At 37.6% G+C, this 27,891-nt stretch overlaps 1 protein-coding gene across 2 annotated transcripts in view; it reads left to right on the top strand.

Moving 5' to 3' along the window:
* POLQ (DNA polymerase theta) overlaps positions 1–27,891 on the top strand; it is a 119,127-nt gene that overhangs the window by 24,760 nt on the left and 66,476 nt on the right. For both annotated transcript variants that reach the window (XM_045852024.1, XM_045852023.1), the window contains exons 10-16: positions 5,301–5,443; positions 6,489–6,693; positions 7,222–7,364; positions 11,999–12,192; positions 13,085–13,209; positions 14,715–14,958; positions 23,647–26,756. In XM_045852024.1, coding sequence (XP_045707980.1) covers positions 5,301–5,443; positions 6,489–6,693; positions 7,222–7,364; positions 11,999–12,192; positions 13,085–13,209; positions 14,715–14,958; positions 23,647–26,756 — 4,164 coding nt within the window. The remainder of the gene's footprint in view (positions 1–5,300; positions 5,444–6,488; positions 6,694–7,221; positions 7,365–11,998; positions 12,193–13,084; positions 13,210–14,714; positions 14,959–23,646; positions 26,757–27,891) is intronic.

The raw sequence follows: 27,891 nt of genomic DNA, 5'->3' as shown, positions 1-27,891 counted from the left end.
GTCCCTGACAACCCATATCTCCTCATGTTTTGTTTGCTATCCAAAGCACTAAAGTCCTCCTTTTGGATGTACTTAATATTTATAACATAAGTTATTTTTCATATGTTATCAAGCATTGATTTTTCTACTAATGTAGAATTAAGATTTTCCTGTGTGTTATGTACAGTAAAATGATTCAGTATTATCTTAATAAAGGTAATTTATCACATTAGCTGGAATATGATTTTTAATTTCCAGTATAGTTTGCTAGTTAGTGCTAATGAAGGTAGTAATTTGCATGGGTATTCTGTTTAGGTGGCTGGTCTAAGAGTTCAAACAGGGGTGCTGAGGGCAGGGCAGCACTCTCACACTGTGGGAGCAGGACCTTACATACCATCTTTCCCCTGTGAATTGGTTCTGGCTCTAAAAACCTTTTTAGCTTCCTACCTTGCAATTAGTAAGTAATGATAATGTTACCAGAAGTTCAAACAGAAGTTTTGTCTTAAGTAATGAAGAAGAGACTTGTTTGAATTAAATATCAACAGAGCATTGTTATTATGCACACACACACACACACGTGTGTGTGTGTGTGTGTGTGTAAAATTTCTAACCTCCTACATTGTTTGAGTGTGACTGAATTGTTATGAGTCTTCTAACATTAAAGAAATTTTGGAGGAACATTCTCTGTTACTTATCTTTTTCCTTTAGGATGTAGTTTAGTGACTCCAGTATTACACTACATGTCACATAAATCGGCAAACAGTTCTGTGGCTATTGAAGAGAAATTTGGATATCTAGGAGAAGAAGGAAAGTTTTCATGGGAAAAGAGGTGTGATGTTCTGGGCACAAGAAGCTGGGCAGTATACTGAGAAGTGACTTTTAGAATAACTTCACTAATCACGTGAGGTCCCTAAATACAGTCGATCCTCATTATTTGAGGACCCTATATTTATGAAAATGCTTATTTACTAAATTTATTCAAATGTCCCAAGTCAACATTTGTGGGCCTTTGTAGACATGTACAGAGCGGTGACAAATTTGCGTCTCTGGAAGCGCACGTGATTATACCTTCTTGTTTTGGCTTTCATGTTGCAAACAGGCATCCTTTTTGGGGTCTATTTATTGTCACATTTTTATATTTTTGGTAATTAACTGTGTAAAGTGACCCCTAAGCATAGTGCTGAAGTGCAGTTATCACTGCACTACATAGTATTAATAAGTACAAGAAGGCTGTGATGTACCCTATTGAGAAAATAAGGGTGTTAAATAAGCTTTGTTCAGCCATGAGACACAGTACTGTTGGCTGTGAGTTTAATGTTAATAAATCTCTAACATATATGAAATAAGGTCTCTTGAAACAGAAACACATTTAAAACAAGATTATGTTGAAAATGTTGAGCCTTGGGGCTTGGAGAAAGCCAGCCCTGCATTTCTCCAATGAGCAGTGATTTGGTATTCCCTAATTCAGTGTTTGTGGTGACTATAGAACAGAACTACCACAAATAATAGGAACTGACTGTAATTTATTGGTGACTGGATGAGTTAGAATATAAGTTCATTGCTGTAACAAAAGCCACCATAACAGGTGCTTGAACAAGGTTGAAGTTAATTTTTTCTCATAAAACAGTATAGTTTAAGTAATCTGGGGCTGATAATAGTGACTTCAGTGTTGGGGGCCTAGTCTTCTTGTTTGTTTTCCATGTTCAGTAATATAGTTTCAGTCCTGTGGTATAAAATGAGTACTTACCAGTCTCTGCCATAACATCTGCATTTCAGTCATCCAGAAGAGGAGATGAGGAAGAGTTTTTACACATCCTGCCCTTTTAAGAACTTGCAGATAGTAGTATTCTCCTCACATATTGGCCACAACTCAGTCACATGGTTACATTTCCCAACTGCAAGGGATGTTGGGGAATATAATCTTTAGCTGCGTGGCCAGTATTCAAATTACACTTAGGGGTTTTATTTTATTAATTTTTTTTTTCCTTTTTTAATTAATTATTTTTCATTTTCCCCCATTACCCTCTCCCCATCTTCCATTTGCCAATGATACCTTGGACAAGGGTTTGATCTCCAAAATATATAAAGAACTCATGCAACTTCACACCAGGAACCCTAAAAATGGGCAGAGCACCTGAACAGACACTTCTCCAAGGAGGACATACATAGGATCCATAGACATATGAAAGGATGCTCAGCATCACTAGCCATCAGAGAGATGCAAATTAAAATTGCAATGAGATACCACTACACACCAGTCATAATGGCCATCATTATTTAATAAAATTAAATATTTTTAAACAAATTTATTTTTCAGTTATAGTTGACATTCAATATTATTTGTTAGTTTCAGGTGACAGCATAGTGGTGAAATAATTATATAATTTTGAAGTGATCATAAAGAAATTTACAGCCTTGGCAGGAGTGGCTCAGTGAATTGAGTGCCAGCCTGTGAATCAAAGGGTCGCCAGTTCTATTCCCAGTCTAGGGCACATGCCTGCATTGCAGGCCAGGTCCCTAGCAGAGGGTGTGTGAGAGGCAACCACACATTAATGTTTCTTTCTCTTTCTCTCTCCCTTCCCCTTACATGCTGCTTCTATGTAAATAGAAAGAGGGTAAAGAGCTTTTTTCTGTGTTTCTACTTACCAGATGCATTAAAGTCAAAATAATGTTTAATATGGACAGAGTGACATACTTTATTTTTTAAGTATATTTTATTGATTATACTATTAGATTTGTCCCATTTCTTCTCACTTTTATTCCTCTCCACCCTGCACCCCCACTCCCACCAACATTATCCCCACCCCTTAGTTTATGTCCATGGGTTGTACATATAAGTTTTTTGCCTTTTCCATCTCCTATACTATTTGTAACCTCCCCCTGTCTAGTTTTTACCTACCATTTGTGCTTCTTATTCCCTGGACATTTTCCCCTATTCTCCCCTCTCCCTCTCCACTGATAACCCACATGATCTCCATTTCTGTGATTCTGTTCCCGTTCTAGTTGTTTGCTTTTTTTTTTTTTTGGTTCAGTTGTTAATTGTTGTAAGTTTGTTGTCATTTTACTGTTTGTAGTTTACCGATCTTTGTCTTTAGATAAGTCCCTTTAACATTTCATATAATAAGGGCTTGACAAAGAGAACTACTTTAACTTGACCTTATCTGGGAAGCACTTTATCTGCCTTTCCATTCTAAATGATAACTTCGCTGGATAGTCATCTTAGATGTAGGTCCTTGCCTTTCGTGACTTGGAATACTTCTTTTCAGCCCCTTCTTGCCTGCAAGGTCTCTTTTGAGAAATCAGCTGATAGTCTTATCGGAATTCCTTTGTAGGTAACTGTCTCCTTTTCTCTTGCTGCTTTTAAGATTCTCTCCTTGTCTTTAATCTTGGCTAATGTAATGATGATGTGCCTTGGTGTGTGCTTCCTTGGGTCCAACTTCTTTGGGATTCTCTGAGCTTCCTGGACTTCCTGGAAGTCTATTTCCTTTGCCAGATTGGGGAAGTTCTTCATTATTTGTTCAAGTAAGTTTTCAATGTCTTGGTCTTCCTCTTCTCCGTCTGGCACCCCTATGATTCAGATGTTGGAACATTTAAAGTTGCCCCAGAGGTTCCTCAGCCTCTCCTCATTTTTTTGAATTCATGTTTCTGTTCCAGTTGGATGTTTATTTCTTTCTTTTGTTCTAAATCATTGATTTGAGCCCTGGTTTCCTTCTTTCACTGTTGGTTTCCTGTATATTTTCCTTTATTTTCCTTTGTATAGCCTTCATATCTTCCTTCATTTTGCAACCAAACTCAACCATTCCTGTGAGCATCCTGATTACTAGTGTTTTGAACTTTGCATCAGATAGGTTGTTTATCTTCTCATCACTTAGTTCTTTCTCTGGAGTTTTGATCTGTTCTTTCATCTGGGCCATATTTCTTTGTCTTGGCACAAGTATTATGTTGTGAGGCTTAGGCATTCACCAGGGCAGGGCAACCCTCTTTGCTATGTTGTGGTGCTTTCTGTAGGAATGGAGTCAGAGAGAGAACAAAGCCACTTGCTCGGCCCTTACCCCACTTTCTTTCACTTCCCTTGTTTTCTTCAAGCAGATTGTGCCCTTCCAGGTGCTGATTCCTGGGTGGGTGGGTTTGTGTACATCCCAGGGTCCTGTGGGCCTCTCTTCTGTGAGACTGGGAGTTTCTGCTACCATTGCAACCCCCACAGATTTTTATAGCCAGAAGTTTTGAGTCTTGAGTTTCCTGTACTCAAACCCTGGGTTGTTCGGTCTGTCTCACTCCCCACTTGTTCCTCCTGGTTTACCCGCATGCAAATGTGGGACCACCAGCTGCTGCCTCAACCACCTGGTCCTGCAGCCAGGCCTTGCCATGCATCCTTTCTGTCCTGGCTGGTGGTCTCCGCCCCTCCTACCAGTTGGGTGAATGTTTTTTCTTTAACTCATTGGTGGTTGTTGGAGTTCTACACAGTTCAATATTTTGGCAGGTCTGGTTGTTTTTGTTTTTTAATTTGTTGTTGTCCTTCTTTTGTTTGTGCAAGGAGGCAAACTGCATCTACCTATGCCTCCATCTTGGCTGGAAGTCACAAAGTAACATATTTTAGCATGGCATGCATATTCTGATCTCCTTCAGTCTAAAATTTAGAAAATAAAAACATGAGAGTCCTGGCTGGTGTGGCTCATTGGTTAGAGTGTTATCCTGTAAACTGAAAAGTCATAGGTTAGCCCTGGCTGGCATAGCTCAGTGGATTGAGCACGGGCTGCGAACCAAAGTGTCGCAGGTTCGATTCCCAGTCAGGGCACATGCCTGGGTTGCAGGCCACGGCCCCCAGCAACCGCACATTGATGTTTTTTTCTCTCTCTCTTTCTCCCTCCCTTCCCTCTTTAAAAATAAATAAATAAAAAAATCTTTAAAAAATCTAGCATAAAAAAAAGAAAAATGAAAAGTCACAGGTTTACACGGTGAGGGAACATGCCTGGGTTGTGGGTTCAGTCCCTGGTTTAGGTGTGTCTGAAAATGTCACCCCAAGAAAAACATTGATCAGTTGCCTCTCCTATGTGCCCCAACCAGGGACCCATCGATGTTTCTCTCACATCAATGTTTCTTTTCCTCTCTCCTTCCCTTCCTCCCCTCCACAATCAATAAGCATGCCCTCGAGTGAGGATAAAAAAAAAGACAAAGAAAAACATTAGCAATAATTCTATGATCATAACTTCACTATCATCTATTATTTCCTTGAAATAAAGTAAGCCAATTAAGTTCTTTGTAGCCAGTATGTTATGGAAATGTGCTGAGATTTTGCAAACATGATTTTTTTTTGGTTATAGGTGAGAGTATCTTGATTTGTAAGAACTCTGAGAAATCAAAAGGCATAGCTTTACTTCAGGGATCTCTAAAACCTGTTCGCAGCTGTCTTCGAAGACAAGAAGGAGAAGAAGTAACTGTGAGCATGATAAGAGCTATTCTGGAGGTAAGAATGTTCACTAAGTTACCACTGGTTCTTTTTACCTATAATATAATGGTAGAACTTCAGTATGTGAAAAATCTTAGCTTGTGTTTCTTTATGAGGTTATTTACAGCCTTCCCAAGTCTGAATATCTCCTATTTTATTTAGTTATTTCTTGGAATTTTCGTTGATGAGAAAATATTACATCTACTTTTCAGGAAAACTTTTCATGTTAATAGATGTTGTGTACATTTATAATGAATTACGATGGAAGAGTAAGCAAACAGTCTCTACATTAAGATAGTGAGAATATTTTAAGAGAACATAATTCATTTCTACCCTGGCTGGTGTTGCTCAGTGGATTGAATCCTGGCCTGTGAACCAATGGGTCTCTGGGTCGATTCCCAGTCAGGGCACATGCCTAGGCTGTAGGCCAGGTCCCCATAACCTGGGCATGAGACAGGCAACCACACACTGATGTTTCTCTCCCTCTCTTTCTCCCTCCCTTCCCCTCTTTCTAAAACTAACTAAATAAAAAAATCTTTAAAAAAATTACTTCATTTCTTTTATATCATGAGGGCCTACATGTCTTAGAGCCCTGGCCAGTATGGATCAGTGGGTTGAGTGCTAGGCCTGCAAACCAAAAGGTCTCTGGTTTGATTCTCAGTCAGGGCATGCGCATGGGTTGTGGGCCAGGTCCCAACCTAGGCAACCAATTGATGTTTCTCTCACACATCATAGTTTCTTTCCCTCTCTTTCTACCTCCCTTCCTTTTTCTCTAAAAAATTAGTCTTTAAAAAAAAGTTACAGAAAAGCCCTGGTCAGTATGGCTTAATTGGTTGGGCATTGTCCTGTGCACTGAAAGGTTGCTGGTTTGATTCCTGGCCAGGGCACATGCCTAGGTGGCGGCTTTGGTCCCTGCTTGGGGCATGTACAAGAGGCAAGCAATTGATGTTTCTCCCTTACATCGATGTTTCTCTCTTTTTCTTCCTCCCTTCCCGTCTCTCTAAAAATAAATAAATAAATTCTTTACAAAAATTACAGAAAAATTTCAAACCTCTTGTATCAGATAATAGTTGGTGGAGTGGCAAGTACATCACAAGATATGCAGACTTATGCTTCTTGCACATTTTTGGCTGCAAGTATGAAAGAAGGGAAACAGGGAATTCAGAAAAATCAAGATCCTGTTCAACTAGGAGCAATCGAAGACTGTGTAATGTGGCTGCTAGAAAATGAATTCATCCAGACTACTGAAGCTAGTGATGGAACAGAAGGTAACTATGACTTCTTAGTTGGTATTCACTCATTTTCTCATCTTAGTGATTTAGAATGTGTGTGACTGATTAGTAAAAGGAAATTGGGCCCTGGCAGAGTAGCTCAGCTGGTTTGACCGTTGCCCTGATATGCCAAGGTTGTGGGCTGCATGTTCAATAAGGGCACATACAAGAAGCAACCAGTGAATGCATAAATAAGAGGAACAACAAATTGATGTCTCTCTATCTCTTCTTTCCACTCTCTAAAATCAATAAAGAAAAAGAAAGGAAATGGGCTCTTCAAGCAGTATGAAAGGAAACTAATTTTTCTAGGAGTGTATCAACTCATGTTCAATAAGTCAGTGTTGTGTTCAACAACATCACACAATTAGTACAGAGCCCACTTGTAAATAATCCATGCTTTGGACAAGATTCTGTCTGTGAAATTTATCAGAGCCTAAAAGACTAATTATAGAATACAGAAAGACAGTGTGTTGTTTTATTTTCAACATCTGATCCTTTATTTCTCCACCCCCACCCCCAAACCAGGAAAGGTGTATCATCCAACACATCTTGGTTCGGCAGCTCTTTCTTCCTCACTTTCTCCAACTGATACTTTAGATATTTTTGCTGACCTCCAAAGAGCAATGAAGGGCTTTGTTTTAGAGAATGATCTGCATATTGTCTATCTGGTAAGTTTTGTTTTCTTCCCTGTCATATTGGTGAAAATGCAGGGGGAGGGGGCGAGGAATATATAGAATCTTGAACATCAGAGATACTCTACAGGAACATCTTGCATTGTGGGTGTGGTTTGCACAAGAAAGCAGTGGTAAACTCTAGTTAGCAGACTCACACTCAAAAGAAAAGGCCTTGACCCTAGCTCAAAACATTGGCAAATTAATATACACTTATGTTTTAACTTAAGTAAAACATTTATAGTTAAATAAGACTTTTATTTTTTGAATATTTAAAACATTCATGTGATTCAAGAGTAAGAACTGTATCAAAAGGAATACTCAGGGAAGTCTGAATCCGTATCTACCCACCGCATGCCATTTCCACCCCCTTCCTAGATAACTGTTTCCACTAGTGTTCACTGTATCCTTCTGTTTCATTTTATAAATATCAGCAAGTGCGTATATATATTGTTACTTTACCTTCTTTCTTATACAGGGGATAGTATATTATGCACATTATATACATTATTTTGTATTTTTTCTTAATATATCTTGGAAATCACTTTATGTTCATGGACATTTTTTATTCATTTATGTCTTTATACCTGTATAACTCCATTGTGTGTGTGGATTTACCATTGTTTATTTAATTATATCTCTGTAGTTGGACTTTTGGGTGGTTTCCAATATTTTCTTATGGTAAATGATGCTGTAGTTAAAATACTTTGGTGCATATATTGTTTAGTTTTGGTGGAAGTATATCTTTAAGAAAGACTCCCAGAGGTGCAATTGCTAGGTAAAGTGTAAAGACATATATGATTTTGGTTTTTCAAATTGCCTTCTATAGGGTTTGTATCATTTTCCAATTTTACCTGTGCTATGTGAGAATGGTTATTTTTAAAAATAACCTCAATATAGTCTATTTTAAGCTTTTGTACTTTGAGTGGCTTTATCTTATATTTTTATTATAAGTAAATTTGCATGTTTTTCTATATCTTTAAGGGCAATATGCTTTATTTTCTATGAATTATGTATGACCTCTGCTCATTTTTTGTTTTTTGGTCCTTTCCTTAAGTTTTAAAGGTTGTTTTATATATTAGGGAGAGCAGTATTTTGTGGTATAAGTTAAAAGTATATTTCTTCTAGTTTTTCTCTTGACTTTTGATTTTGTTTATTGTGTGTTTTGCATAACATTTTAAAAGTGTAGTTGAATTTATGAACTTTTGAATCAGAAATGTTTTTCTTACTCTTTTATCTTTTTTCTTAATGTCTATCAGTAGTTACAGCTTCATTTATTAAGGTTCATTTATACACAGTGACTAAACATTTTGTTACAGGTTTATCTCTTACCTTTTCCTTTAATTTTTATCTTTTATAATATTTGCTTTTGTATTTGGATATCTCTCTAATTTCCATTTGTTGTTGGTATATTTCTGTTTCATTTGTTGACCTGACAACAGAACACTTCTACCAATTTGTCCACCAGTGCCTCTGTTTTAATTAAAAGCATTTATTGTACGTTTTTAGTAGAGCTAGTTTCAGTTTCCTTCATTGCTACCCTTTTTCAGTGCTTATAGGTATTCTTGTTTACTTACCTTTTAACATTACTACCACTTAAAATTAATTTAGTATTTTCACATTTATGCATTAACACGGAGAACTGACTGCCTTTTTTTTTTTAAGTTGATTGGTCTTACTAATAAAAACAGATGTTTCTCTATTTGTTTAAGTCTGTTTTTGGACTTAAAGAGAATGCTGAAAATTTTCAAGAGAATTTGATCATTAAAAAATAACTTTGTTGCAATGCAATTCACATAGCATGCCATTTAGAGAGTAAAAGTCATGATATTTAGCATATTCAGAGTTCTGCAATCATCATCAATATCTAATTTCAGAACATTTTTTATCACCCCAGAAAGAAACCTGTACCCATTAGTAATCACTCCTCATTTGCCTCCAGCCTCCTCATCCTCCCCTGGTCCTGAGCAACCACTAATGCACTAGTGTTCTTTGTGTTTCTGTATAGTTTCTTATTCTGAAAATTTCTTTTCCATTTTTTAAATTTTATTGTTGTTCAACTATAGTTGTCTGCTTCCCCCACCACCTCTCTCCCCCACCCCAGCCATCCTCACCTTTCCCCCATTTCCACCCTCCCTTGGTTTTGCCCCTGTGTCCTTCATAGTTGTTCCTGAAAACCCTTCCCCCTTTCCCCCATCATCCCCTCCCATCTAATATATGGTCTTATATGATTGGTTTCTTTCACTTAGCATGTTCAAAGTTCATTCGTGTTATAGCATATATCAGTTCTTTTTTTAAAGACTTTTTTAAAATTTAAAGTGAATGTTTTTTAATATATTTTATTGATAATGCTATTGCAGTGGTCCCATTTCCCCCCTTCACTCCCCTCCACCCTGTACACCCTCTCCCACCCACATTCCCCTCCTTTAGTTCTATGTCCATGTGTCATACTTACAAGTTCTTTAGCTTCTACATTTCCCATACTATTCTTACCCTCCCCCTGTCTATTTTCTACCTACCATCTATGCTACTTATTCTCCATACCTTTTACCCCTCTCTCCTCCACCCAATCCCCTGTTGCTAACCCTCCATGTGATCTCCATTTCTGTGGTTCTGTTCCTGTTCTAGTTGTTTGCTTAGTTTCTTTTGGTTTTGCTTTAGGTGTGGTTGTTAATAATTGTGAGTTTGCTGTCATTTTACTGTACATGTTTTTTATCTTCTTTTTCTTAGATAAGTCCATTTAACATTTCATATAATAAGGGCTTGGTGATGATGAACTTTAACTTGACCTTATCTGAGAAGCATTTTATCTGCCCTTCCATTCTAAATGAAAGCTTTGCTGGATAGAGCAATCTTGGATGTAGGTCCTTGCCTTTCATGACCTGGAATACTTCTTTCCAGCCCCTTCTTGCCTGTAAGGTCTCTTTTGAGAAATCAGCTGATAGTCTTATCGGAATTCCTTTGTAGGTAACTGTCTCCTTTTCTCTTGCTGCTTCAAGGATTCTCTCCTTCATTTTTACCTTGACTAATGTACTTATGATGTGCCTTGGTGTGTTCCTCCTTGGGTCCAACTTCTTTGGGACTCTCTGAGCTTCCTGGACTTCTTGGAAGTCTATTTCCTTTGCCAGATTGGGGAAGTTCTCCTTTATTATTTTTTCACATAAGTTTTCAATTTGTTGTTCTTCCTCTTCTCCTTCTGGCACCCCTATAATTCAGATGTTGGAACATTTAGAGATGTCCTGGAGGTTCCTAAGCCTCTCCTCATTTTTTGGAATTTTTGTTTCTTCATTCTTTTCTGACTGGATGTTTCTTTCTTTCTTCTGGTCTACTCCATTGATTTGAATCCCAGTTTCCTTCCCATCACTATTGGTTCCCTGTACATTTTCCTTTATTTCACTTAGCATAGCTTTCATTTTTTCATCTAATTTGTAATCAAATTCAACCAATTCTGTGAGCATCCTAATTACTAGTGTTTTGACCTGTGCATCTGATAGGTTGGCTACCTCTTCGTTGTTTAGTTGTATTTTCTCTGGAACTTTGATCTGTTCTTTCATTTGGGCCATTGTTTTGTCTTGGCACACCTGTTACGTAGTGAGGAGTGGAGCCTTAGGTATTCACGAGGGTGGGGCAACCCACCTCGCTGTGTTGTGATGCTGTATGTGGGGCAGGGGTCCCAGAGGGAACAATGGTGCTTGCTTCGCTCTTTGCTGGATTTACGTCACTTCCCCTGCTTCCCCCAAGCAAATTGGGCCCTTCTGGTGCTGATTCCTGTGTGGGTGGGTTTGTGTACATTCTAGGACCCTGTGGGTCTCTCCAACAACTTTCCTTTGAAGTTGGGAGTTTCTCCTGCTGCCTCAAACCCCACAGGTGTTTTCAGTCAGAGGTTTGAGGCTTTATTTCCCTGTGCTGGGGCCCTGGGTTGCGCGTGCAGTCTGTCTCGCTCCCCAGTTTCACCTGGTTTATCTGTGTGCTAATGTGGGACTGCCCAGTCCACCAGCTTCCTTGTGCACTGTGCCCTGCTCCACAATCTGCTGCCCTGCTCCACAATCCGCCAACTTGCTGGGTCTGCCAGCTGCTGCCTTGCTCACCAGGGGTCCACCAGCCACCGCTTTGCCATGACCCCTCTCTGTCTGGCCACCCAACTCCGCCCTTCCTACTGGTCTAGATGAATGTGTCTTCTTTAACTCCTTGGTTGTTGGACTTCCATACAATTCAATTTTCTGTCCGTACTGGTTGTTTTTTGTTTCTAAATTGTTGTTGTCCTTATTTTGGTTGTGTGAGTAGGTACAGTATGTCTACCTACACCTCCATCTTGGCCAGAAGTCCTGATTCTTTCTTAGAAATCATATGAAATACTTAAGGTACTTAACATCAGAATATTGAGATTAAGGTATCTGTGAGTAAAGTTCTTAGACTCTGTAAAATCTAGATTGTATACTTAGTGGGTCTATTACTTTTCTCTTGGCTATGAGTAGTTTATGAATAAATGAAGTTTGCATATAAAAGAGGTATTATCAAATTTACAAATTTTTCAAATACTGAGGCTTTTGTTTTTAATATGACATTTACATTTACTTGTTCCTTCTGCGATACAGTAATTTTAGCTAATGAATGGTATTTCTTCCTTTTAGGTTACACCTATGTTTGAGGATTGGACTACCATTGATTGGTATCGATTCTTCTGTTTATGGGAGAAATTGCCAACCTCTATGAAACGGGTGGCAGAGCTAGTGGGAGTTGAAGAAGGGTTCTTGGCTCGCTGTGTGAAGGGAAAAGTAGAAGCGAGAACTGAGAGACAACACCGACAAATGGCCATCCATAAAAGGTAAATATCAAGGAGCCTCGACTACCTAGTATTTAACACAGTATTAGATATGCAGTAGGTAGCTAGTTTATTATAGTCACTTTCACTGTCATTAAAATCGAAGTTCTGGTGGCACATAGCAAAATTTTTCAATATACTGTACTTTCTGAATTTATTAATATATTAGTTTCTTCTTGCCACTTGTAGTTTAGAAGCCATTATATATGAAGACCTTTTTAAAATAGGACATTTAATTACTTCTCCTTAAAGAAAATGTGAGTCAGGATGCTTTAAGGAAAGGAACGATGCTCCTATAATATTTAAAAGTGATTCATTACCAGTAGGGAAGAGCTAATTAAAAGATTCATATGGGGAATTGCATAGGCTTTTAGCTTTTTTTGAAATATCATACAATTGTTTTTGTAATAGTATTATTTATAACATAGTCTAGTGAAAATTTTGTAAGGACTTATATACCTGGATTATTTGTGGCACTACTGCCATCTGAATAAAATTTTTTTATACTCTAATTCTGTCACTTATTGAAATATGATTAGATGATCCATATAACTGTGCATCAAGTGTTTTAAATTTTTGTGCCATCACATTTCTTGAACCATGTCTTATTTCTTGAAATTAGATTGTTTTAATGAAACATGGAGGAAATCTTTTTGTTCTTTGAACTATATATATTAAGTTTTTGCTGTAGTTCTAGTATATGTCAGATCTTACTTTATAAACATTGAACTCAGTCTTTGCCCACTAATCCTATGTCTTGTTAGGAATCTTCTCAGAGTGTATACCCTCTCTTGTCTTTTTTGGTTCTTACTTGTTTCACAACTAATTTTTATTTTATACTTTCATAGTAGACGTAAGTGATTTCTCATCATGCTTTTGGTGATTTACTTTCCAGGTTTTTTACCAGTCTTGTGTTATTAGATTTAATTAGTGAAGTTCCCTTAAAGGAAATTAATCAGAAATTTGGATGCAGTCGTGGGCAGATTCAATCTTTACAACAGTCAGCTGCTGTTTATGCAGGTCAGTTAAACAAGGTTTTCCACATTTCTGTAAGATCATGGTTTGAGGTAAAGTTAAGATTACTTTTATTTTTCAAATTCCATTTTATTGTTGGCTTCTTTTTATTATAGGGGATTGTGTCAAACCATAACTTTGTACAGCCCCCTCACAGAATCCAAACACCTAAAATTATGGCTCCTCTGGGCTCCATGACCCTCCTAGAGACAATTGGCCACTAGCTGTGTCTGGACCTTAGTGTCCCCTTCCATTCCTTAGCAACCTGCTGACCATCCTTTGTTTTGTTTTTTTTTTTTTTCGTCATTTTAATTTTTCCTTCTACCTGTTGCAAGAAGAAACAGATACAAATTTCTCAGTGATCTCCCTTTTCTAATCTAGTTACTGATTAATAGTTGCTATTGAGGAGGTGGATGGTGACAAATGGAGAGGGATTTCTGGACTTCTGTCTGACTGTTCTAAATTATTATCTCTTGTCTAAGAAATCAGTAGTTTTGCTTAATAAAATTAAACCCATATTCTGTAAGCTAGACAAATAGAAAAGTTATGGATCTGATTTTACCAAGAAATCCTTATCAGTCCTTAGGAAGGAAACCCTGGGCTGCTAGAGAGTGTGTGTATTGTGAAGGCGTGTGCCATGTATGAAAGAGCACTGACAGAGAGATGGGGGGGGGGCTGTGGGGGTGATAAGGGAGAAATACACCCTTCAACTCACTGGCATCAAAGATCTCAGATTGCCTCTGGTGTTAGTGTTCTCATAGGAAGGTGACTTGGCACTTGGCTGCTCTGACCTCTTTATTTCAACTGTCTTGCTATTGAGCTGGGCAACCTTTCTTTGCAGAAAATATCAATGGGAGCTTTGCTTTTTGAAGTTTTCTTGGCACTTAAATATTCAAACCAGCTCCCTTGTTTTTCTCCAGGTGGAAATAGCCCCTCATCTGTCTTTAAGAGTTCTCTCTTCCTTAAAAAAAGTAAGGAAGAGAGACTGAAAGAAAGGAATGAACAAGGGTGAGGGCTTTTTGTTTTGTGGTTATGTGCTCTGCCTTGGTTTTTTCAAATGTCAAGTGCGTAATTAAAAATAAATGACCTGGCTGGTATGGCTTAGTGGATTGAGTGTCAGCCTGCAAACCAAAGGGTCACTGGTTCGATTCCCGTTCAGGGCATATGTCTGGGTTGCAGGCCAGGTCCCCAGTAGAGGACATTTGAGAGGCAACCACACACTGATGTTTCTCACCCTCTTACTCCTTCCCTTCTCCTCTCTCTAAAAATGAATAAATAAAATCGTAAAAAAAAAGAAGTGAGACAACATTTAATACTTTTAGCATGTTTTTTGGCCAGTTAAGTAGGCCCTTAATATGTATCTACTTTCTTGTTAACTTACACCGTGGGCCTGTTGAACTTTACAATTCTCCAGGGAAAAGGAAACAATGAAATGAAAGTAATATCTAGTGAAATAGAGAATTGATCTGTAAAGAATTTTTAATTCATTAAATATTCTATGCATATTCTAGGGATGATTACAGTATTTTCCAACCGCCTGGGCTGGCACAACATGGAACTACTACTTTCCCAATTTCAGAAGCGTCTTACATTTGGCATCCAGAGGGAGCTGTGTGACCTTGTTCGGGTGTCCTTGCTTAATGCCCAGCGAGCCAGATCCCTCTATACTTCTGGCTTTCTTACTGTGGCAGATCTTGCCAGAGCAAATGTTGCTGAAGTGGAGGCTGTTCTGAAAAATGCTGTGCCTTTTAAAAGGTAAGAGAGTTCCCCATCTGTAGAGGGTCATTAAATGGAAAATCATATCAATATGTAAATAATAGATACTGTATTAAAATATTTTTCTTTTAATTTTTTATACTTTTAAAATATTTCATGACTTAAAAGACATTTGTAAAAGTATCATATTTTTTCCCCTAGAAAGATTGAGTAAATGTAAGGTACTGATGCTTTCTGCTTTGATGGATTTAGATTTTCAGTATATATCCAGGGCTTGTCTTAGACTTTCTTTAGGCAAGAGCACTTCAGAATGTATTCCTCTCGAATATCCTTTGGAAACTAGTCCTTCAAAACAATTGTGAGGAGAGGATTCCTTGACTATTATGTACATGTTTGTAACCAGTTCAAAAATGGGCTGGACTCACCATGTAATCAAGGAATAGCTTAAGTATTTTCTCAAAAGCTGTTCTCTGAACTCACTCTTATATGAAACCTCAGCCAGATCCATTGCTTAGGCACTTACAAGTTCTAAGAGTTTTACTTTTAGATATTAAAATTTTGTTCTAAGTTTATAAAAGCATCAGTTTCATTTCCAGTTCAGTGTTTCTTCCCTGCCACTCAGTTTAGGCCTGACACGGCTCTGAAACTTGTCACATGTATGGGAAGGGATGGGGCACCGTCAAAGGAACAGCCCCACCAGTGCCATCTCACATCGTGCTTCTGCTTCCTGCATTCCACTGCCACCCGAGATATGGCTCCTGTGTCACAGGAGCTGCACCCAGCATGGCTATGGGCATGTAGCCAGCAACTTCTACCTATATTTTGTAGGGAGGAATTGGGTGGAGTCTTAGAAATGGAACCCAGGGAGAGAACTGCCACAGTGGGGGGCCACTGTAGAGGGCCCACTAGGGCCATATCCAGTGGAGCTGTGGGGCTGGGGCCACTCCTGTGACCTCAGAGCAGAAGAGCAACTTGTATGTGGTGTGCAGTTTTGCCACTTTGGGGTGTGCCTCTGGCCAAAGTCTACTTGAAATATGCTTTAAAATCTTCTTATAAAAGTGTTATTCTTTTCTGGAGCCTCTGATTTTTACAGAATCTTTGGATATATTCAAACCTGCTTAGAAATATGTACTGTTAGTTCCTGAGGTTAAAACAGATCAGTTGTGGGAGTGTCTCAGTGGTAACAATATGCCATACATCATGCTTGACCTTTCCAGGGAGTCCTCTGAGGGTAGTACACATTTAAAAAAATTTAATTGGTAAAAGTTGTTTAACACATTTTAAAATCATTTCATATTATTCTAAGACTGTTATTGTCATGGCTATGCCTCTTCTGAAAGCCCAGAACTTTATAGACCAAAATTAGTGACAAATCAAGACCACGTGCCTTCTCATGTGACACACTGAGAAAGACACATTGTTCCTGAAGTGTTCTTTATAAAAAATGTCTAATGTGAACCAGACAAACCTAAATGGAGAGACATTCTATGAAATAATTGGCTGGTACTTTTCAAAAATACCAAGGCCATGACAAACAAAGACTGAGAGCTGTTTGTAATTAAAGGAGGATAAAAAAGGTTTGAGAACTAGTGCAGCACCTCATATTTTAGATTGGTTTAGAAAAAGAAAGTGGAATGATTGGTAAAATTTGAATGAGGTGTGTAGGTTAGATATAGTTTTGCATTAATACTGATTTTCTGAATAAAAGCAAGTATATCTGGCACCTGGCCATCCTTTGCTTTTACTAGTTGATGGATAAGGATCAGATAACCTCATTTAGATTGTCTCAAACAGTTTACTGTTACCAACAATCTGCAGTGAATTGCGTTGTATATGCGTATTTCCATATTGTTGGTGATGAGTAAATTCATACACATGGGATTTCCAAAGGTGAATGCATATGCAGCTTTATTAGATTCCGAATTCTTACAATGCTATTACCCACAGCCTCACCAACAGAACCCATTGTTAGAGGTTTCACTTTACCAGTCTGATAGATGAGAAATCGTATCTCAGTGTGGCTTTAAAGTACATTTCTGTAATTGTGAGTGGTGGTGAATATATTTTCATGTTTCAAAATAGTTTTTTGTATCTTTGTAGATGATATGGTTATATCTTTTCCTTATGTTTCTTATGAATTTTCGTCTTTTTCTCTCCTTCTTGAAAGTGTATTTTATTGATTATGCTATTACTATTGTCCCATATTTTTTTTCTCACCATTGCACCCCTCTGCCCATTATCCCTCCTCCCTCTAGCATTTCTCCCCATTAGTTCATATCCATGGGTCAACATACAAGTTCTTTGGTTTTTCCACTTATATTATTCGTAACCTCCCCCTGTCTAGTTTGTTCCTACCATTTATACTTCTTATTCCCTGTACCTTTTCCCCTATTCTTCCTCTCCCCACTCCCTGCTGATAACCCCCCATGTGATCTCCATTTCTGTGATTCTGTTCCTGTCTAGTTGTTTGCTCAGTTTTTTTCTTTTGTGTATTTGTTTTTTAGGTTCAGTTGTTGACAGCTGCATGTTTGTTGTCACTTTACTCTTCATAGTTTTGATCTTCTTTTTCTTAGATAAGTCCCTTTAACATTTCATACGATAAGGGCTTGGTGATGATGAACTCCTTTAACTTGGCCTTATCTGGGAAGCACTTCATCTGCCCTTCCATTCTAAATGATAGCTTTGCTGGATAGAGTAATCTTGGATGTAGGTCCTTGCCTTTCATGACTTTGAATACTTCTTTCCAGACCCTCCTTGCCTGCCAAGTTTCTTTTGAGAAATCAGCTGATAGTCTTATGGGAACTCCTTTGTAGGTGACTCTTTTGGCTTTTCTTGCTGCTTTTAAGATTCTTTTTTTATCTTTAACCTTTGGCATTTTCATTATGATGTGTCTTGGTGTGACCCTCTTCTGATCCAACTTATTTGAGACTCTTTGGGATTCCTGGACTTGTATGTCTATTTCCTTTGCCAAATCGGGGAACTTTTCTTTCATTATTTTTTTGAATAAGTGTTTAGTTTCTTGCTCTTCCTTTTCTCCTTCTGGCTCCTCTATGATTCAGATGTTGATACATTTGAAGTTGTCCCAGAGGTTCCTTAGCCCCTCCTCATTTTTTTGAATAATAGTTTTTTTTCTCTTCCAGTTGAATGTTTATTTCTTCCTTTAGTTCCAAATTGCTGGTTTGAGTTCCAGTTCCCTTCCCTTCACTGTTAGTTCCCTGTATGTTTTTCTCCATTTCACTTTGTATAGCCTTCACTTCTTCCTTTATTTTGCTGCTGTACTCAATCATTTCTGAGCATCCTGATTATCAGTGTTTAGAACTCTGCATCTGATAGGTTGGCTATCCCCTCATCACTTAGCTCTTTTTCTGGAGTTCTGATCTATTCTTTCATTTGGGCCATATTTCTTTGTCTCCTCTATTTGTTGGTGCACCTGTTATATTGTAAGGGTCAGAGCCTTAGGTATTCATCAGTGTGGCGCTGTATGTCTGCAAGTAGTCTGAGAGGGAACAGTGCCACTTGCTTGGCTTTTGCCCACTTTCAGTTACTTCCCTGCTTCCTGCAAGCAACTGGTACCCTTACAGTTGCTGCCCTATTGCTGATTCCCAAGTGGATGGGCTTGTGTACCTTCTTGCATCATATGGGACCCTCAAACGGACTCTCCTGATAGAGTGGCAGCTTTCCTCCACTGCAACCCCCAGAGATTTTTATAGCCAGAGGTTATGGGACTTTATTTTCTGGTGCTGGGACCCTGGGTTATGTGGCTAGGATTGCTGGCTCCTCAGTTGTTCCTCCTGATTTTTATCCACATACAAACGTGGGACCATCTGGTCTGCCAGCTGCTACCTTGCCATGCATCCCCTCTGCCCTGGCTGCCCATCTCCATCCCCCCTGCCAGTCTGGATGAATGTTTCTTCTTTAACTCTTCAGTTGTTGGACTTCTGTACAGTTCAATTTTATGGCAGTTCTGATTGTTTTTTGCTGTTTTTATTGTTTGTTATCCTTTCTTTTGTTGTGCAAGGAAGTGAAGTGTATCTACCTATGCCCACATCTTGGCTGGAAGTCTCTTCTTTTTAAAGAATCTTTTCTTTTTTAAGTTGACTAGGGTTCTTAACCCTTTATTTGATATGTATATTGCAAGTCTTTTCTCAAAATGTATCAATTGTCTTTTGACATCATTTTTTACATAATTTTCCCCATGCAGAATTTTTCTTATTTTTCTATTGATTTATTTTTTTATCAATCTTTTTTTGCTTCTGAATTGTCATAGTTGGAAATCTTTCCTGTACACTGAAATTTAAAATGGACTCACAGGTTTTCTTCTCTATTTCAAGTTTGCATTTAGAGTACTGGTGCGTTTATAGTTTATTTTTGTGTGTAATGTGAAGTCTGGATTTAATTTTATTTTTTTCCCATTTATAAAAAGTTTGTCTTGATCCTAGTAATTTGAGATGCTACTTCATCATATACTAAATATCCATATGTAATAAAGTCTATTTCTGAACTTTCTATTCTGTTTACTATCTTTTTGTCAGTTCATGAGCAAGTACTGTGCTTTTAAATAAAAGACTTTATAGCACATTTTAATGTCTGGTAGGGCAACTTCCCCTCATAGTTTTTCATTATTTTCCTGGCTATTTTTGCATGTTTGCCCGTATGAAATTTAATGTGTTTGTTGATATTTTATTGAGGTTGAATTGAAATCTAACTTAGAGCTGACATCTTTGTAATGTTGAGTCAAACCTATACAAGGATAGGTAATATTTTTGCATTTGGTATTGTCTTTGTGATTTTGAGGAGTTTTAAAAAGATTTCCATGTATAACTTTTTAGGAGTTTTAAAGTTTTCCTCATAATGGTTTTGTATATTACTTGTTAAATTTATTTCTATTCAATCTTTATTGTTTTAAATGATGGCTCATGTCTAAGATGTCTTGTATATGATTATTATTTGAGTTTATGAAAGCTATTGATTTTTATATATTTTTATCTTGTTATTTTTTTGAATTAATTCCATCATTGATTCTCTAGGATTTCTAGGTAGAGTCATATCATTTGCAAATGGAGATATTTTATTTCTTCCTTAACAATTTTTATACTTCTAATTGATTTATCTAATTGAATTGAATCTCCAGATTTTTATCCAAGTTACCCTTCATGGCTGTGACTGGAGCCTGCCTTCAGATGAAAAGTGTGACAGTTTACTGCTATTTCTTGCTTCTTGTCTCAACTTTTTCTAGTTTCTACTTTCTTTGGATTACTCTAAATTTCATTCAGGTATTTTGTCCAGAGTTCATATCATGTAGGAGGATTTGTTTTCAATGAGAGTTTTATTTTATTTTATACTTTAATTTTTTATTGTTATTGTATTACAGTTGTTCCAATATTTCCCCATTTGCCCTCCTCCACTCAACCAACCTAGTCAGTCCCCACAATATTGTGCATGTCCATGTGTCATTTATACATGTTCTTTGACTAGTCCCTTCCCCTTCTTTCCACCATTATCCCTTCCCCTCCTCCCCTCTGGTTGCTGTCAGTTTGTTCCATGTGTCTTTTACCAACTGGCTTATTTCACTTAGCATAATATTCTCCATTTCCATCCATGCTGTTGTAAATGGTAAGAGTTCCTTCTTTCTTTCTGCTGTATAGTATTCCATTGTGTAAATGTACCACAGTTTTTTTTTTTTTTAATCTATTCATTTACTGATGGGCGCTTAGGCTGTTTCCAGTACTTAGCTATTGTAAATAACACTGCTTTGAACATAAGGGTGCTTAGTTTCTTTTGAACTGGTGATTCAAAGTTCTTAGGGTACATTTTCAGCAGTGGAATTGCTAGGTCAAAGGCAGTTCCATTTTTAACTTTTTGAGGAAATCGCATACTGTTTTCCACAGTGGCTCCATCAGTCTCTAGTCCCACCAACAGTTCACTAGGGTTCCATTTCCTCCACAGCCTCACCAGAACTTGTTGTTTGTTGATTTATTAATGATAGCCATTCTGACAGGTGTGAAGTAATATCTTTGTGGTTTTAATTTGCATTTTTCTGATGGCTAATGCTGTTTAGCATCTTTCCATATGTCTCTAGGCCATCTGTATGTCCTCCTTGGAGAAGTGTCTGTTCAGCTCATTTGCCCTTTTTTTAATTGGGTTGTTTGTCTTCCTGGTGTTGAATCATATGAGTTTTTTATATGTTTTTGAGATTAAACCCTTGTCCTATGTATCATTGACAAATATGTTCTCCCATATGGTCAGTTCCCTTTTCCTTTTGATGATGATGTCTTTAGCTGTGCAGAAGTCTTTTAATTTGATGTAGTCCCATTTGTTTATTTTTTCCTTTATTTCCCTTGCCCCAGGAGATATGTTAGCAAAATATTGCTATGTGGGGTGTCTGAAATATTACTGCCTATGTTTTCTACTAGGTCTTATGGTATCACGACTTATATTTAAGTCCTTTATCCATTTTGAGTTTATTCTGGTATATGGTGTATGTTGGGGTCTAATTTCTTTTCTTTTTTTTTTCATGTTCCAGTCTAGTTCTCCCCACACCGTTTATTGAAGAGACTGTTTTTACTCTATTGCACAGGTGGCAAACAAAAGGCCCGTGAGCCGAATCCGGCCCTCCACCTTGTTTTATCTGGCTCAGGGCCTTGCTTCTACCTGGTGGCAGTGCTGAGTTCCTTGCATCTAGTTAAGGAGTAGTTACATTTATACAGTCCTAAAATTAGATTCAGCCATTTGAAGGCAGCCATGAGGCTGACATGGCCCCCAGTGAAAATGAGTTTGACACCCCTGCTCTATTGTATGCCTGTGCCTCCTTTGTCAAATATTAATTGACCACAGAAACATGGACTTGTTTCTGGGCTCTCTATTCTCTTCCATTGATCTATAAGTCTGTTCTTATGCCAGCACCAGACTGTCTTGATTACAGTGTCCTTGTATAGTTTAATATCAAGTATTGTGATCCCTCCAACTTTGTTCTTTTCCTCAGGATTGCTGAATCTACTTGGGGTCTTTTTTGGTTCCATATAAATTTTTGGAATATTTGTTCTAGATTTGTGAAATATGCCATTAGTATTTAAAAAGGAATTGTATTGAATCTATAGATCACTTTGGGTAGTATAGACATTTTAATGATGTTAATCCTTCCAATCCATGAACATGGTATATGCTTCCACTCATTTGTATCTTTCTCAATTTCTTTCTTTAGTGTTCTATAGTTTTCTGAGTATAGGTCTTTTACCTCCTTGGTTAAATTTATTTCTAGGTATTTTATTTTTCTTGTTGCTATAGTAAATGGTATTTTTTTCTTAGTTTCTCTTTCTGATACTTCATTGTAGGTATATACAAACACCATTAATTCTGAATATTAACTTTGTATCCTGCTACTTTGCCAAATTTACTTATTAGGCTGAGTAGTTTTTTGGTGGAGACTGTAGTGTTTTCTATGTGCACTATCACATTTTGTGTATATAATGATAGTTTTACTTCCTCCTTTCCAATTTGGTCATCTTTTATTTCTTTTTCTTGTCTAATCACTGTGGCTAGAACTTCCAGTACTATGTTGATTTAGAGAGGTGAAAGTAGGCACCTTTTCTTGTTCCTGATCTTAAGGGTAATGCTTTTAGTTTTTTCCCATGGACTATGATGTTGGCAGTAGGTTTCTCGTATATGACCTTTCTTATGTTGAGGTATGCCCCCTCTATTCCCACTTTTCTGAGTGCTTTTATCATAAATAGGTGCTGGATTTTGTCAAATGCTTTTTTAGCATCTATTGATATGATTGTATGACTTTTGTCTTTCATTTGTTTATGTGATATATTCCATTTATTGATTTGCAAATGTTATACCATCCTTGCATCCCTAGTATAAATCCCACTTGATCATGGTGTATGATCTGTTTATTGTGTTGCTGGATCCAGATTGCAAATATTTTGTTGAGGGTTTTTTTTTTTCCTTAAGATTTTATTTATTTATTTATTTAGAGAGGGAAGGGAGGGAGAAAGAGAGAGAGAAACATCAATGTGTGGTTGCTGGGGGTCATGGCCTGCAACCCAGGCATGTACCCTGACTGGGAATTGAACCTGCGACACTTTGGTTTGCAGCCCGTGCTCAATCCACTGAGCTACGCCAGCCAGGTTGTTGAGGGTTTTAACATCTATGTTCATCAGAGATATGGTCTGTAATTTTCTTTCTTTGTTGTGTTTTGGAATTAGGATAAGACTGGCCTCATAAAAGAGTTTGGGAGTCTTCCATCTTCTTGAATTTTTTGGAATAGTTTAAGAAGGATAGTTGTTGGTTCTTCTTAAATGTTTGATAAAATTTGCCAGTGAAGCCATCCAGTTCAGGGCTGTTGTGTACCAGGAGTTTTTTTGATTACTGCTTCTGTTTTGCTAGTACAATGAAAGTTTTATGATGCTCACTTTTTTTTAGGTTTTCCTTTTAAAAAATCTGTTTTAGTGAGGCTTTCCTTATTATGTTATTTAAAAATTTCATCTCTCATCCCTTCCTGATGTTTAATTTTTGTACACAACTCTTATCATCAGTTGACGTAGACTTTACTATTTGTTTGTTTTCTGATTTCTTCAACTAGAGTGTAAGCTCTGTGAGATCAGATATATTTCCCTCTTGTTTAGTGCAATTTCTTCCATTCCTAGGACAGCTGATGCTTAACAAATATTTGTTGTATGGGTGAATCAAGGCATTCATTTATTTCTTTTTCTCTTTTCTTCATAGTGCCCGAAAGGCAGTGGATGAGGAAGAAGAAGCAGCTGAAGAGCGTCGGAATATGCGAACTATTTGGGTGACTGGCAGAAGAGGTTTAACTGAAAGGGAAGCAGCAGCCCTTATAGTGGAAGAAGCCAAAATAATTCTAAAGCAGGACTTAGTTGAAATGGGAGTGAAGTGGAATCCACATCCTCATTTAGATTCTGATACACACTCATTGACCAGCAGTGAATCAGAAGTAAAGGAGCATAAATTTATACATCAAACTAAGGGTTCTTGTGAAAGATTAGCATCAAAGAAAAAAAGTAACACAATATTGAGTGATTCTTCTGTTAAGGATTCACCAAATAAAATGCAAGATTTAGGTAAAAGCAGAGAAGATACAAATTCCTTTTATTATCAGTTTCAGGATGGGAATCAAGAATGTCAAATACATTCAATTTCCAGAGCAAGAGAATTGGCTTATTTGAATATAAGTAAAGGGAAGCTAGAAACCTCTTTGAATGAAGGAAAAACAAGAACTAAGAAAGTTTTTCAGACTATCTTATCTGAGAAAACAAAAAAAGAAGCTGTGAATTTCAGTTCAGAAAAGATGAGTACAGGCTTTCAATCTTGGAAATACAGAAAGCATCTAAAACAATCCAGAGACAGTAGCCCTATGAAAGACGCTGAGATGTGTAAAACTGATTTACAAAAACAGACTAAGTCTGATCATGTTTGTGAAGATTCATTTACCTCAGATGATAAGAATATGGAATTTAGAAATCCAGGACCATTTGCTAAAAATACATCTTTTTGTGCTGAAGGAAAGCATAGCAAAGCATCATTCCCATCACAAACAGAACAAAGTTGTTCAAGGAGAAAAACAATAACTAATGGTATTCTTGTAGAACATATTATCACAAGATCCCAGAGTAAAAAAGGGACTTGTGAAGCCACCAGTGTGGTTAGTGAAAATGGAAGAGGATTAGCTGTTACTGAGTCAGAAAAAATAGACCAAGTGCTGATACAATGTGATTCAAAAAGCCAGAATGTTTATGTTAAACACCATGATGTCCATCCAGTTAACCAGTGCCCAGAGAAGCAGTCTGATAAACAGACAACTAACTATACCAAACAGAAACGAATAATAGAGACACAAATGCCTTGTGATACAGTCAGTCGTTATATGAATACAGACTCAAATGCTATTATCAAATGTAATAGTGTAAAGTTGAATGCTGAGGAAAAGAAGTCAAATAATCTTCAGGTATCTGGAGATAATATAAGCAACACTGAGATACCTAGTGGAGTACCTCTACCAGCTGGAACATTTGGTGAATCTGGAGGCCAGCAGGAGAATGTTCTAAATGCCTCTAGAATACAAGAAAAAACAGATGCTTATGCAGCAAACAAATCTAAAAATAATTGTGCTTCTGATTTACAGTTAGTTCCTTCTGATTTTGAAGACAGTTTCTACCTGGGTACTCAGTCCGAGATAGTTATACAACAAATGGCAACTGAAGATGTCAAACAAGGAACAAAGGACACCAGCCTGGCAACAGAGATGATGCAGAAGAGTCTAGACAAACAAGGCTCGAGCTCTTTTCAGAATGAGATTCACATTACCTTTCCCAGCGAACAACATTCTCCAGGAGTGATAAATATAGATCATTTGGAACCAAAGGCCGTAGATACTATGAAACAAAACCCTGGTTCACATGCGGTTGATATCCTGACTCCGGAAAGCCCACTTTTCCATTCTCCAATATTATTGAGGGAAAATGGCCCTTGCTTTAAAGGGAATGAATTTTCTGTTACCGACTCCCAATTAAATAGTTTTCTTGAAGGTTATCAAACACAAGAAGCTATGAAACCAGTTATATCTCTGGTCCCTCAAAAGAGAACTCCCACAGATATAAAAGTAGAGTGTCTGCCAGTTCCTGACACAAGTTGGAATTTGAGTAATAGTTTACTCTTTGATAGTTTCAGTGAAGACTACCTAGCAAAAGAACGGCCACCTGATGTTGGAGCAGAAGAACCCCTTCTTTCTGAAGTAGTGTCAAGCCATTTCAGTGATTCTCTGTGTCTACAGCCAGAGGGCCCAATTAAATCAAATATGTATGAAAACCAAGATAATCAACAACAGTTGACTTGTTTCAGTGATGAGTCTATTTTATTCTCAGAAATGGACACTGCTCAGATGGTTGAAGCTTTGGACAATGTAGATATATTTCCTGTCCAAGATAAACATAATACTATAGTATCTTTTAAAGCGTTAGAATTAAGTGATCCAGTTGGTAATGATTATTCCCAAGGAGATGTAACTGGGGGAGATAAAGATGAAAATCCTCAAAAATCCAAATTAACTCAGACAGCACAGAATAATTCATTCACATGGTCTGGAGCATCATTTGATTTAAGTCCAGGACTGCAAGAGCTTTTAGATAAAGTGTCCAGTCCTCTAGAAAATGCAAAGCTAAAATTAACGGCTATAAGCTTATCTAGTTTGAAAGGAAAAAATACAAAATTAAATGACAAACAAAAAGTGGTTTCAAATTTGGAGCCAAATCAAGTGCAGGGAACTTCATTCTCTCCTAATATTGAAGTAAAAAGCGAGATCGAGGCACCAGAGAACAATGCTGTTCATGGTGAAACCCTATCCCTCCTGCCTTGTAAAGAAAGTTGTGCAGTTGATGATAATGGACTCATTCCTCCTACACCGATTCCAGCATCTGCTTCTAAGCTGTCATTTCCAGGTATTCTTGGAACATCCTCTGTAAAACTTCAGAAAACTAGTGGTGTTTTACAACTTGGTGAAAGTTATTCATTTAGCTCACCATCAGATGTTAAAAGCCATGATTTAAGTCCAGAGAACAAAAATAATGCAAAAGACAATAGTCCTATTAGAGACAGAAGTTTTTCACTGCTGTTATCACAAGATGGGTCACAGTTAACTCCAACCTCATGCAGTGCAGAAAGCTTGGCTATAATTGATGTAGCAAGTGACCAAACTGTCTTTCAAACATTCATTAAGGAGTTGCGGTGCAAAAAGCGATTTTCCATCTCACTGGCTTGTGAAAAGAAGAGTAATTTAACATCTTCTAAAAGTGTTACTATTGGTGGTAGGTTTAAGCAAGGTAAGAAATACATTTTTTTCACATTTATATGTAAAATAGTGGACTGAGATGGTACTGTGACTTTTCAGTATTGGATACTAAATGTAATAAATTTATTCAAAGTTTAGTAAGTTTCTCTTATGTGGGTTAACATGTAGAACAACCTTATTTTTCAGCACAGCTAGATTAATAATAGTTACCATCTGGTATAAGAGATGGTTGATCTCAGGGCACATGAGTGGGAGAGCTGAGCACTGAGACCAAGAGCTCAAGCTGGGAGACTGGAAAATGCAGACAACTGAAGCACTATTCTTTCCTCTGGCTCTGATCCATTGTTGTGTACCTGGAATATTAAGGCTGTGTCTGCCTCCTTACAAGAAGGCCAAAGGTCTACTCTAATTAGCCTTTCCACAGCAGGTCCTGAGTCTAGGTGACCTGTCAGAAGTTTCAGATTAGTGTTATTTCATGGGACATTGACATAGTGGTCAAGCTTTTTGCTGCTGGGGCCACCACAGTTGGTGTGGTTGGTTCAGGGGCATGTATTGGAACAATGTTTGGCAGCTTGGTCATTGGGATGCCCATCTCAAATAGCAGCTCTTTCTCCTATACCATCTTGACTGTGCCCTCTCTAAGGCCGCAGAGCTCTTCTTTTTGATGACTGCCTTCCTTATCCTTTTCACATTGTGAGACTTCATGGAGGTCCCTGTACCTTCAACTCCAGGCCATGCCTGGTGCTAGTACATGCCAAGCTTTACCATTAAATACAACTTTTTGTCCTGGCCGGTGTGGCTCAATTAGTTGGAGCATTATCCCGTAAACTGTTAGGTCGCCGTTAAGCATGGGTTCAATTCCCAGTCAGGGTACATGCCAGGGTTGCATGCATATGAGAAGCAACCAATCAGTGTTTCTCTTCCTCTGTCTCTCCCTCTCTCTCTCTCTAAAATCAATAGGCATGTCCTTGGGTGAAATAAAAAAAACACAACTTTTTCTTCAAAAAATTGCATGTGTATACATAATACATAATATATGTTATATGTTATTATACAAATATAGAAATACTAGAATATGATTGTAAGATTTAAGAAATATATTTTGAATAGAGATCATTTTTATTTGTACATATCATGTTTTTTATCATCAGTGCTCATGATGATTT

The sequence above is a fragment of the Phyllostomus hastatus genome, unplaced genomic scaffold, assembly GCF_019186645.2.
Source record: "Phyllostomus hastatus isolate PE091 unplaced genomic scaffold, TTU_PhHast_1.1 phas_contig_86, whole genome shotgun sequence".
Lineage (NCBI taxonomy): Eukaryota > Metazoa > Chordata > Mammalia > Chiroptera > Phyllostomidae > Phyllostomus > Phyllostomus hastatus.
The sequence above is the reverse complement of the archived record's forward strand: the minus strand, read 5'-3'. Positions and strand labels throughout refer to the sequence as shown.